This window comes from Zonotrichia leucophrys, chromosome 4 (genome assembly GCF_028769735.1).
Source record: "Zonotrichia leucophrys gambelii isolate GWCS_2022_RI chromosome 4, RI_Zleu_2.0, whole genome shotgun sequence".
Taxonomy (NCBI): domain Eukaryota; kingdom Metazoa; phylum Chordata; class Aves; order Passeriformes; family Passerellidae; genus Zonotrichia; species Zonotrichia leucophrys.
This window is the reverse complement of record NC_088173.1, coordinates 53784642-53797862: the sequence shown is the minus strand read 5'-3', so window position 1 is coordinate 53797862 and position 13221 is coordinate 53784642. Positions and strand designations below refer to the sequence as shown.

Below are 13221 nucleotides of genomic sequence, written 5' to 3'. Positions count from 1 at the left end.
ACTTGTAAAAAGGCTTAATTGTCAGCATAGAGCCAAAAAGAAATAAAATGTGGATGCAAAATATCCCTCACTACCACAGTACCATAAGAAAGACTCAGCATAACTGTGGGTTAAGCTCAGAGGTTTTTTTCTGATAATAGTAGCCATAAGTTAAGTAATAATCAAGATAAAAAAATCCTTTCTAGCCAAAAGTACCCTGAGTTTTTCTTGCTGTGAGCTGCCTCTGTTCTTGAGTAGAAACATTTAACTACCAAAATGAATTAGATGTGTGGCCAGCCCAGAGATATTGTCTGGATAGCTGTAAGTTACATCTTACATTTTCTTTTCTTTACATTGTACATTTTCTTTTCCTCTTCAGCCTCCTCTTGCACATACTCAGCAATTGTAGTATTTACATTTGAGGAAGTTTTTCCATTTTCAACTGAAGAGTTGCACCCAGCTTGTGTTGTGCAATTGCATATTTCTCAGTTATAAGTTTGAAACATTAACTCATACATAGGCAAGCTAACCTTTCTCTTGCTAAAACTAAAGCTCACCTTTTTGTTTAACAAAATCAGACTTTCTTATTTTCCTTCTTTCTTATTTGTTTCTTCTCTCATCCTTCTTTAAATTAATTGCTTCTTTTCCCAGCATCAGTAAGCTGATATCTGCTGCTTGCACAAGAGAATCAAGTTTGTGACTTTTCCAGAACCTTTCTAGACATCTTGGTTCCTGCAGCTCTGTTAAGTTAACAGAGAAGTGGCTTCAGAAATCTTTACTGGAGTTTGGGAGGTTTCTGTGTTCGTGGCAGGCCTTGCAGAAAGAGTCATCAAAAAACTTAATGAACTTAGACTGTAAGTCAGAACAGATTCTGGAATTGCCTTTACCAGGAGTAAGTGAAATGTAACTTCATCATGCAGTAGGGCATAATGAATGAACAAGTGATTTTACCGTTATTTGTGGCAGCAAGAGCCTGAAGTTCCTTCCAGCCCTTTTCAGATCTTCTTTCTGGATGTGTAATGCTCTGTGAGGTTGCTTATTCTCATCTTCACTTCAACCACTTATCCATTCAAGTAACTAGTAAGTGGCTGGTATATACAGTGGTGCCATAGCTTATGGTAGCTCTGAGGCTTGTAAAAGGTCTTTTGGTAGTAAACAGTGCTCAGAAAGCCCTGGTATTTAATTTTATTTGAGTTCCTTACTGCAAGAGGAAAACTTACTGCTTCCCTTGCTCAGGTCACATGATTTTGTAGGCATTTTCATAGCTTCAAAGTGATAAACCACTGAGAAGTACCAAGGGCCAACAACCCTCTCAGCAGTCTAGACTCCAGTTTGGTTTGCAATTCAGCTCTTCCTGGGGGGCTTGGGGAGCTTCATTACCCCCTAAGCTCAGACTGCCTGGGTTAACTTGTCCCCCTCTGTCTACCATGTCTCCAGAAGGTGTGTGCACACTCCAGGCTTTTCTAAGCACCTGTAGTTGGAGTCTGAAGGTAATTGGCTTTTGGGCTCAAGAGTATTTATTTAAATTTCTTATTGTGCTTAAAGGTCTGTAAAAGATGTGTGTGAGCTTTTTTCTTTTAAGAGTGATATTATTTATTTTCATGACCATTAAGCTAAATCAATATAAAATACCTAGAATTAGGACAGTCTAGGAGCAACTTTTTTCATGGACACTCCACACATACATGCATGGGGGAAAAACAGGCACTGTGGTGTGGATTTATTAGTATAGATCAATATTTGTAAAGATTTTTTTAAAATGAAACTTCCTGTGTTTCTGTGCTTGACTTTGGACAGAAATGAAAGTCATTGTTTAAGTCAGTCATCTAATATAAAGTTTGAGTTGTGTTCTGAGGTACCACCAGTGTTTTTGCAAAAATAATGAATGTGAAAATACTAATATAAACCACAGTGTAATAGTAACACATTCTGGTTTGCATCACTTAAACTTGAGTTATATATGTGCTGTGGAAGCACACATCTCTGAATACCTCCTATTTATGAACAAGACTGTAGGAGAATCTGGTTCAGTTTCCTCCCTCTTACCTTCTGTATTAGAGCACTTGTTTTAGAATTACAGTGTATTTTGCAACAGGAATTTGCAAAAAGCTTCTGCAGAATTTTTTCAAACATTAATGATATTTATATATCTAGCCATAAGATTAAAAAAAAACTAAGATTAAACCAACAACAAAATGAAACCAACAAAACAATTTTTAAAAAAAGCCTAAACCAAACAACCTCTACAAAAAACCACCAGCACATGCCACCCAAATAACTACATAAGCCCCCACAAACAGAGCTCCCTTGCCCCCCACAAACTACAGTCCTTTTTCTTCTGAGTAAATGCTCCTACTGTTTAGCTGTGGAGTCATGGGTAGGTACACAGTCTGCACCAGGTAATGGCCTGTGAATATACCAACACTGCATCTCCTGTCAACGCATTTTATATGGGCTCCAGTCCAGCAGGTGTGCTCAAAGAATGCTCATCCTGTCTGGTCCTTGAGACAAATAAAAGGACCTCTGGGGTTTTAGGGTCTGAACCTGCCTGAGACACTGGTTTTGGGGATGAGGAAATTCTACTGTCAAAAACGGTGTTTGTGTATCTCATGACTGAATTGGCCTTGAGATTTGGTGAGGTTCTGTGCTGGAGTGGAGTAATGCAGTGGAAGTGCATAACGCCTTTAGAAAGGGCTGTCAAGAGAGGAAGGGAAGAGGCATGATTTATAAACATTGGTTATGAGGCCAGCAAGGTAGAAGGTAAGCTTTCATATATCCAGGTAGTGGTAAGGGGGAGACAAAATTTGGACGTGTCTACTGTGTGCCTTAAAATCAGAGAAATCGAGTGGAGAAGGAGCATGCAGAGTCATCCACACGCAAAGCAAAGGACTGACTGTAAATAGTGAATAATCTGGGGGCTACCTAAGACAGGACTTGGCCAGATAGTCCTTGGTAAGTGCTGATCATGGCAGGTGGTGAAAACACCTACAAAGACTTTTAAGCTCTAACTTTCTAATTATGAGAACATTATTTTGCAGAGATATTGAAGGGATTGTATGAAAGAACTTTAAAAAGATAAGAGTTCACAATAACAGTTTAAAAATCATGAGGGAAAAACCTCAAGGTTTAAACAAAGCAAGTAAAAAAGATTTGGTGCAATTCTAGAAGTAAATCAGGAACAGAAAGATGACAGAAAGATATTTTATAAACAGAACTAACAAGCTTGGAAAGCTATGAAAATGTAATATCCAAAGTATTGATTAGTGCATCTGTTGTCATTTTTTATGAAAATACAGATATTACGCTGTTTCAGTGAGTCATTGCAGTATTGACCTGAGTATCACGAAGAGCAGCAACTAATTTGAGAAAAGCCTACTTGTTTGAAAACACATGGAAGATAGAAAATATATAAAGATGCAAATCTTGTTTTTAAAGAGGAAAATGGAACTCAGGGAAAATGGAACCAATGACCCTCTTAAATTGCCTAAACTGTATTGTAAACTGTAAATGGCCCAAATGAGTGAGTAGCAGGAAGTTTCCAAGTATTAGTTTAGGAGAAAGATTGCACTCTCACAATAACAGTCAGTGGCTTACTAGAGGACAACAGAGATGATTATTTTTTTTTAGTATGTGCATGTTTATGAAAATCCCTGATAATTACAAACTGGGAAGGTCTGCAGGTACACTGGGAGACAGGATTAGAATCAAAAAGTTGTTAATTCTGAACAGCATCTGAAACATAAAATGCAATGCTGCTGGGACAACTAAAATTTCTACAGAAAATAATAACCCTCTTTCCTAACACTATGGGAGGAGTGACAGTTGAGGAGGTGATGTGAAACAGAAAAGCATTTTCAAATACATCATAGTTGAGTGTATATCAGGAATGATACACTGCAAAAGACAGCAACATGGAGATCCCTGAACAGGAATACCCTTCTGTAAGAGCAGAGTTGCTGTGCTGGAGTACTGGGCTCCTTGTATGAGGAAGGACGTCTTGAGGAGAAAACACAAAAAACCACAAAGGTCACTACTTAGGAAAACAGAGTGAAGGAACTGGGGGTGTTTTTTCTCAGATCAGGGAGACTCTGAGCAGAGGCAGCAGTTTTGCAGAAGCCATGTGCATAGTTAGAGGAGATAAGGGAAAAGCTGTGTTCTCTGTAGGCTCCAGTAAACACAGAGGAACTGGATGTGATTACCTTAAATCACACTAACTGAAATTGAGGAATGAGAATTGTAACCAGACAAGGAGCATACTGTAAGGCTCAGTTATTTTTTAGGAAAGCAGTGGAAATTCTGCCTTGATGAGACTGAATGAAGGAATAGTACATTGTAGTTGATTCCAGCTTTGTGCAAGACTAGAGGCTAGATTATGTCATAGAGTCCTTTCCACATATATTTTCAGTAAAATTCAACAATGAGTTTACTGCCAAATAGGTTTGAAGAATTTAAAGTCTAGACTCAGCTCCCTTTGTTCATTTGTGACTGGCTTCTTGAGCCAAGTGTATCTTCACTTGGTGACTGTTGAACTAAAATTAGGGCCTGATGTTTTGGAATGGGAGTCAATGGGTTCATTGCTGCTTGGGCTTCTGAATTATTCATGTGTTGTATTCTTCCTGATAGTAAGGGCTTGCAGAGCAGGTTCAAAGAAATATTTGCTTACAGATTAATATGATTTTTTCTGTCAGTTGTAACACTTCTGATAATATTCATTCAGATTATACTGAGGCTTTAGTGTTTATTCTGTTCACATTCTTCAAGCCTTTTGTTACCCTTGTCAGCCATGATCCTTGTCAGCAAGTGTTGTGAAGCAGTACAGCTAGTCACTGATGGTGTTTTCCAATTAGTATCTCATAGTCTTGGGAGAAGCCTCAGTTACCCTATGCCTAGCTTTAAAACCAGAAAGGAAACCCATCAGTTTTCTCTCTGACCTGCAGCAAAACTGGGAGTCAAACAGCATTGTAGCTGGTTTTGCCTTGCTCTCTATGAGTTTAACTTAAGAATAAAGTAACATGAATATGAATGGTTTCAGAGAGGAGAGACTTCCAGTCACAATATTTATTATCACCATTCTAAATAATAGCTATTTAGATGGTTAGTTGGAAAACTTAATAAAACTTTATATAAAACACTGGAAGTGTACAGGAGTACATGTGAAAGAGGAGGAGAAGGAGACATAAATTGAAAATCCTGTTTTCAAAAGGAAAGATTGCCAACAAAGGAAGGTAGACTCAAGCTATTTGGGAGTTGGTATTTTGTATTTCCTGACTGGGAACGTCTCTTTAATTCACAGAAAATTTCACAGTGTGAGACTGCACTTCTAGGAAACACTTCAGCAACTGTAGGAAAAAACTTTTCTTCTGCAAATATATAAAATGGACATTAAAAGTGTTCTCTATCCCCTCCCAAACAGAAATTCAGCAATGAGCTGGGAGCTCTCTGTGAGCTGCCCCAGCTCTTCAGGTGTCAGGGCTGTGATGGAAGCACAGGGGGGCTGAAGCAGCCAGTGCTGGTTCAGCCATGGAGCCATCCCAGAGCAGGGGCTGAGCTCTGCTGGTGCCTCAGCCCAGGAAGCAAAGCTGCTGCAGCTCCTTGTGCCCTGCCAGGCTCATGCTGGCTTTGCCAGTACCTGCTGAGGTTCATGCAGCTTATCCCATGTGCAGGTGTGACAGCAGCAGGGGAGAGACTTTGAAGTTAATAATACATTGTGCCTATGGAGTTTAGATGCCTCTATCTATAATCAGCACAGAGTGAGGCTTCCATGATTGAATGTATTTGTAAATGCACATATTTCTTACTATGTCCTGCTTATACCCTTGAGCTGCTGCTTTTTTTTTTTTTAATGTTAAAAAAGGACACCAACCGATGGTTTAAGTTCCTAAGAATTTTTTTTTCTGGAATTAAAGGTTTGAATTTTTGGAGGGTAGCTCCAAAAAGACTGTTCCTGGGTCTTATGACGGGAAACCAACATGGATAAGTTCAAATAAGTTGAATCTAGGACGTGTCTCTAAATACAGCACTCTTGAGTCACTCCTTTGTTTTGAGAGGGGCTTCTCTTTATTAAGGAGTGCGTGTTTGTCAGTTTAAGTTCTATGGGTGTGTAGTTCTACAGCAGGTTAAGGAGGAACAAAAGGATGCTTATTAATCTTGCATATTTAAACATTCTCAAGTTTACTGAGGAGGAAGCTGGCTAGAAAGTCTGTGTTGAAGCTCATTTGTTCATGTTTATTGTAGGCATTTGCACTGTTGTTTGTTTTTTGAATCATTCTAATATCTATAGAGGATGTTACAAGGTGGCATAATCTTTTGAAAGCTAATGGGGTTACCTGAGGGACAGCACTGAAACTGGGGGCATGTGTGTTGTGGCAAGCCCTTGCTATTTTAGCCATGTCCATCAATGTCATAAGGAAAGGCCTCTGGTAAAATTAAACTAGCATTAAAATATGGGGAAAGGGAGAGAATTTTGGCAGTCTTAGTGAATGGATTACTTCTACGATAAAGACAAATCATTGATCATCCTCATAACCTCTTTTTCCTCATGTTGACACATAATTCTCTAATTTTGTGTTTTTTCATTGATTAATGGTTCTGCCAATTCATCCTCCCAAACTTTAAACATGAAATTTTGCCACTTTTTGTCCACTGTCTTCTCTGTCTTGTGTTACAATGAACTGTTTGTCATGTTGGCTAACATTTTACTGTACTTCTATCTCTTGGGTAGCTCTCTAGATTCTAAAGTGTAGGGCTGGAATTAAAATATTGTTTTCTGTATTTCTGTAACTCTGTATGGGCAAAGTCTGAGCCCCAGCATGGAGTTCATATTGGCTGTAAGAGTTCAGAGAATGAATGTTCCACTGTAGTTTGACAGTCATTTCCCATTCATGTTACAACTTGAGCAGTGTGACCTATAAGACTTAGGAAAATTCATTGTAATACCAGAATTTCCTCCTCTACATGTAAGTATATTATTTATGGCAAAATGAAGTGTGATTATTGTCTAAACACTTTCCTATATTGAATACTAATCTGCAGAGAATGAGTGGCAGCCAGGAAAAGCAATGCTGGTGGGAAAAGGCGCTCTATTCTCCCCTTTTTCCTGCATCACAATGTGAAGGTAAGCACCTCTGCCTGTTAGAACTAACTTGCTGTTGCACCCATATTAGAATGAAATGCTCCTTGTTATGGATTAGAATTGCTGCAGATGGATTGGATTTACTGTCCGTATTTTAAAAACCCACACCAGTAAGCTTCCACAAAAAAATATCTCATCTGAGAGAGAACTGGGATGCTTCAGTTGCACTTGTAGTAGACCTCTAGCATGATTCTAAATTGGTTTTAAAAGAAAGTGGTTGTAAAATAATCCTAACATTTACACATATTTACTTAATTCCAAAGCCTGAAATTAAATAAACAGGAAATCTCTGATTGTGAAAACACTTTATTACATTTTTTAATGTTTCATCCTGAAAAATACTTCTTAGGTAGATAAGTCTATAAGAATGAGAAAACATGATGATTACCTTTTATGGGTGTGCATAAATAACGTGCCAGTTATTCAGTGAATGTGTGGAATCTCTTTGAGGCTGGGAAGGAGAGGGATTTGCCACTTGCCCACTCCTTTCACACTGACAGACTGGGAATTTTTCTGTCCTGCACAGAGAGCAAGTCCAGTCTTAGTAGGCAGGCTGCTCGTGACCATAGCAGGTGTGCTTCCAGCACTCCCAGGAATCCCTAGCATCTGACAGCTGACTCAAGGCCAGGTTTTCAGTGGACTGGCAAGAATCCCAGCAGCATTTTTTGCCCGCATACCAATTCAGCTTTTTCTGTCTCCAAAGCAAGAAGCTAAACAAGACCATTCTGAATTAGTATCCTGAATTGACAGGATCTCTGGTGCTTTCTGTTAGTACAGGCTCAGGGTGAGAAAGTTTTGATTTGAGACCTGGTTCCTTAGTAGTTTGAAAGTAGATTAGTCAGCTATTATTTTTGAAGCACATCTTTAAGCGCAACCAACTGAAACTGTGTTCTTGGTTCCAGAACAGCCTTACTTTGATGTTTTGGACAGTTTGGGTGACTTCCAAGAACATTTTAACTTTTACTTCACTCCCAGCTGTAGAAGTGTGCCCAGTGCAGGAGCAGATGGGCGCTCAGAGCTGCCACGTTGGCCAAAGCCGTCAGTCCGTCAGTCTTCCCACAGGGGGACCGGGGTCCCCCGCAAAGCCGCGGCGCCGGGGCTGCCCCCTGGCGGCCAGCGCCGTGTCAGGGACAGCGCCGTGTCTGTCAGGGACAGGGCCATGTCTGTCAGGGACAACGCCGTGTCTGTCAGGGACAACACCATGTCTGTCAGGGACAACACCATGTCTGTCAGGGACAGCAGAGCCACGGTTTGCTCTGTGCGACTCAGTTTTTAAACAAGACCGGGACTTGATCCTCACAGCTGACATTACTCTTCCACAAAGTTTTTTCTGTATCCAGTTTTCAGTGTGGGTACTTTTTATATGTGGGTGTTGATGCATGTGATCCATATGTATCTATCTACGTGATAGATATTGATGTTGTATATACAAGTTTACTCTGGTAAGTAGAAATCATAGCATTTCACATCAACTGGGGTTCTTGAGTTTCAGTGAGGAGCCGGCTACTGTTTCAGTCTACACAGTATGGGCATAGAAATAGGAGTGATGTGGAACACAATGCAATATCAGAATTGAAAAATGTACTGAACCATTTATCATAAAAAAAGTCATTCTTGTTCTTTGATATTTTAGGTGTTTTCCTTAACTAAGTAGCTTCTTCTTTTACTATTAGTTATTCAGGTAGGATTTGATGAAGTTTCCATGAGGTATTATGATGATTTCTTTATGGGTGTCAGACCATAAAAACCCCCACAAGCACAGAGTTTACATGGCATAGAGTGTGAATTCCAAGAATACATCTCTGGATGCTGAAATTTATGGTAAATGTAAATAACAGTGTTCCTCAATTCTGTTTTTTCTTCCTTTGCATCTGAAACACCCCCACAAAAACAATATAAGAGTGCTATACAAATGCCAAGGGAGAGAATGGTGTAGGAGAACTTGCAGATGTAAAGGAAGTATCCAATGATGATGAACATCTTTTAGATTTTAATATGGTAAGTTTGTCAATGGTTTGGGGGAGGAAGTTGATTTCTTATTTTATAAGGGTGGGCTACTGCATCTTTCCTTTCATCACAGTTCTCAGTCTACCCTCAAATGAAATTCCTGCAAAAACCTTCAAAAGCTTCTCTTCTCTTACTTTTGTTTTTTAACGTCCTCTGCATCTTGAGCATCTTTCTAAAAGTTCCTCAGGGTGTTGTACTTTGGGGAGTACAACCCTTTGTACAAACAGCTGTGCTTCTAGTAGATAAGCAAAGCCAGTTTCCTTTGGGAATGCTTGCCATTTGCTTGTCATGAGTGTTAAACATGAGTCTTCTTTACCTTCAACTTCTAATTTCAGTAAGTGTAGAGTGAGCTGAAGTGCACATGAGGGCAGAAAGGACCAGCAAATAAAGACATAAAGATACTATATGCTGAATACTGTCCTCATTGCAAGCAAAAAAACTCTGGTTTCTCCTCTAGGGAAAAAAATTCATGTGTACATGTGTTTATTGATATACCTTTAAACTCCAGAGTGATGATAGTGCTTAGTTTAACATTGTGACATGCTTGCTATGGCTTTACTCATTCAGATGAAAATATATTTAAAATACATTTGCTTGAAGTTTAGTCAGATCTGTGCTGTGTTTTCCTACTATTTAATACTTCCTATCAAGTTTCGGAGATAACTTTTACAGTAATTTTTCTAACATGAACTGTGATAAAGATACATCCTGAGTTCACTTTTGATTCTCTTGCTGTGTTGTGCAAATCCTAAAATTAAGGAATAGGAAAAAATAAAAGCACCACCTTTTTTCCCTGCTGTTCTGCAGTCCTTTCTACATAGTGGACTAAGTCAGGATTGAGGAGGACTTGCCCTGTAATCGTGGCATCTCTCTTGGACAACTAAAAATCCATATAACCTCCCAGCTCAGAGAAAAGCAAGCATGTTCTTTATTGTTCCCCATCAACACTGTCAGTTTAAATCCTTAGGTTTCTTCTGTTTATGAAGCAAGATGTGCAGATGATATAAATGCTGAGGCAAAACCAAATGGCTTCAGGAAGAAGATCTACTCCAGTGATAGCTCCAGCTCTGAAGACACAGCTTCAGAAGGTGGAAGCGAATGGGCTGATCCATGTGAGGAGGAGCTTTTTTCTCGAACTCAACTGTAAAAACTGCAGAGTAGAGCAGATGATTGAAAAGTAACATGAGATGGAAAACTATCTTTCTTGAGGGTCTGTAGCTCTAAAACAACAACTTGAGTTTCCTCTTCAGTTAATGGATTCAGATGTGTATTTATCTTTCTCTTCTTGCTTATTTTATAGATGAGGACACAGATGTCCTGTTGAAGATTTTTTTTCCCAAAAAATACTGTTAAATTCTTGGCTATTTGAACTAGACTAGATTGTGTTGTCAAATCAAGAATGGATGTGCATGTGCTTGTCTTAGTAGTACCACTGCTTTTTTGCATCTTAATTGCAGTTATTTTCTTTCGTAACTGTAGCCCTACCACTATTACGATCTTCTTAGCATCGCAGTGTCTACAACTACTTCTGCTATTCAGAGACTTCAGCTTTCTGCACATTAGGCTTTGTTCTTTAAGAACTGGGAGATAAATACTTAACACTGTAATCTATCAGTGCCTTTCTGAATGCAGGAGAAAAGCATGAATGACTTGTCCAGTCTTCATTCAGTAAATCTCATAACTTTGAAGTAGGAACAACAGGGTTGTGCTTTAGAGACTTACAGAAACTGTGTTTTCTATCCTATGATTCCCCCCTCCCACAAACCAACACTGAGGATACCATGGTTTGTATTTTTGCTAACTGGAGAAGCCAAGGATTTTTTTGTAGGTATGGAGGCAATGTGGGTTTTATTTTTTTCCTTTTTTTCTTTTTTTTTTTGTCCTTTTTAGCAATTTGCCAATGTGGGGCAGAAGTTCAAAAAGTAACACCAAAAATAATAAACCACTGGGGTGATGTGTGGATTGTTGTGAATTTTATTAATGAGTAATGAGAATGTTGTCTTGTTGCAGATGAAGGCATTCATGTAACCTGCAAAAGCATCCTGTAACTGAACTTGAGCCTGAATGACTGAAACTCTCTAAAATGCTCAGTGTTCAATGTTTTAAATGCAAAGGGTCAGTGCTTCACTTGAAAGAAATCCTGTGGCTGCTGCAGTTAGCTGCTGTTGTGGCTGTAATTTAGTAAATCTCGTAGTTCATTTTGTGTTTCTGAGAGAATGTGTGGGGCAAGTTATGTGTGTGGTGGGTGGGGGTAGGGAAGGTGATGACTTACAACATACATGTGTGATTGCAGTAGTGATTGTTGCTTTATGTGACTTGCTTTTAAATTTTCTTTGTTAACTTAGAAAGTCAATACATTGTCAAGTTGCATCTGTACAAGACTATCAACTCCTTCTGCTTTTAACACATTATGCAAAATGTATAAGCCAGGAGGAGCAATATTTGCAAAACTAAACATTCTGAGTTTTTAACAACTCCTAGTATAAAAAATGACAACAACTAACTAGTCTACATGATCGCAGCATGTCTATAACACCAGGAAGTGCAGAAAGTCCAATACTGACTTGAAAAGTTTCACCATTATTTTTGACAGGCAATAAACCTCACAAGAAACATAGCTGTTTGAAATGTGAGCTGAACTGCCTTTGAAATATGTTCTGCGCTAGAAATGCTTTCTGAGTAACTGGGTTTTGTTGCCTTTATTCAATTGACAGTGTAAGAATTGAAATACGTGGTTGGGAAACCATGCCAGTCTTTGTGCAAGCTTTTGGTGAGATCCTTACTAAAACTGGCTTGGTTGCCCTTATCCAAGGACTTTGTTTTGGTCCTCCTCTTAGACTATGTTTTAGGGTTTGTATTCATACAGCAAATCTTTTGACACTTTACAGTTTCTTTTCTTAATTTATTTGCAGACTTTGAATAGATTTTATATATTTTACTTTCTTCTGGAGCTTCCTTGAGAGGTTGTTTAGCACCTGCACTGAAACTAGTTAACTGTAACATGAAAGGAAAAAAGATCTTTACACACAAATTCTTCAAATCACTACAGTGAAGAATGGAATAGAATTCATTTGAGAACAGGAAGTGACCAAGTGGACATATTTCAAACACAAACTTCAGCTCAGTTAATTCTGGCTAGAGCTTCTTCCTTGGTAAGAAAGGGCTCAAAAGTAACAAAGGTGTTGCTCATAGTTACACTGTGGCATGTAATGATTCCAGCACCTTTGGGGAAAATAAAATCCTATCTTGAGCTTGGGCAATAACAAATTGTCTTTACTTGTTTTCATAGTTTAATGGCTAAAGCTCTAAGGCTTTCAGTGAGAGTTGAAGCGTGGTTTTTAGTTTTTCTATATGGATAGAAACACACACCAACAACAATAACAACAAGAAGAGCATTAAAGGTTGGCATACGCTGAACCGCACTGTGGGATGAAGCGCATTGCATATCCATAGCATTGAAGTATCAGTTTTCCATTCCTGGGCTGAAATTTGTTTCTACTTTTTGCTTCAAGTGGTTGTATTGTTCTGATTTCACGTACACCAGAGTAACTGATTTTGTTTTCTTGTGGAGTTACTTAACACCGAATAAAAATATAAAAGGACAATTGGACGGTGTGTGTGTGTGTCTTCATTTTATACACCTAAGGTGTATAATATAAATACAACATGCAGTTAAGCATTAAATATTCTGAACAAATGGCATGACATACTTAATTTGGGAGTCCTTTTCATTGCTGTAATTCATGTTTAGAAAACATGAGACTTTTAAAAAAAATCAAACCCAAGCAAACCTAGACCCTCTCTCACATAATAGTTACAGAACTTGTATGTAATACGGGATATAACCCAGCAGATTTCTATTTCTGCTTTTAACTTGTGTTCAACCATCAAGTAACCGGTATCTCACTAATTCCATGGCTGCACCTCCTTTCAGAGAAAGGAAAAAAATCCCCAACAGCTCACATTCTACTTGGTGGAGCCTTGTGCATTTTGGTGCTGTAAGTCTGCAGGCAAAGTAACCTGGGATTCTATGCAGAATGAATTCTGCTGAATTAGAAGTTCAGTGAAAACAAAATGGAAACACACACTGGGAAATAATGGAA

General features: G+C 38.7%; 1 protein-coding gene across 3 annotated transcripts in view; it reads left to right on the top strand.

The window, feature by feature from the left end:
* Positions 1-12728, top strand: part of KIAA0232 (KIAA0232 ortholog) — a 64017-nt gene extending 51289 nt beyond the window's left edge. For 2 of the 3 annotated variants that reach the window (XM_064711739.1, XM_064711741.1), the window contains exons 7-10: positions 7012-7093; positions 9012-9109; positions 10086-10230; positions 11129-12728. In XM_064711739.1, the coding sequence (XP_064567809.1) occupies positions 7012-7093; positions 9012-9109; positions 10086-10230; positions 11129-11166 (363 nt within the window). In that variant the 3' untranslated portion in view covers positions 11167-12728. Of the gene's footprint in view, positions 1-7011; positions 7094-9011; positions 9110-10085 lie in introns of all 3 variants that reach the window. The other variant, XM_064711740.1, reaches the window with a different exon arrangement.
* Positions 12729-13221: the final 493 nt, after the last annotated feature.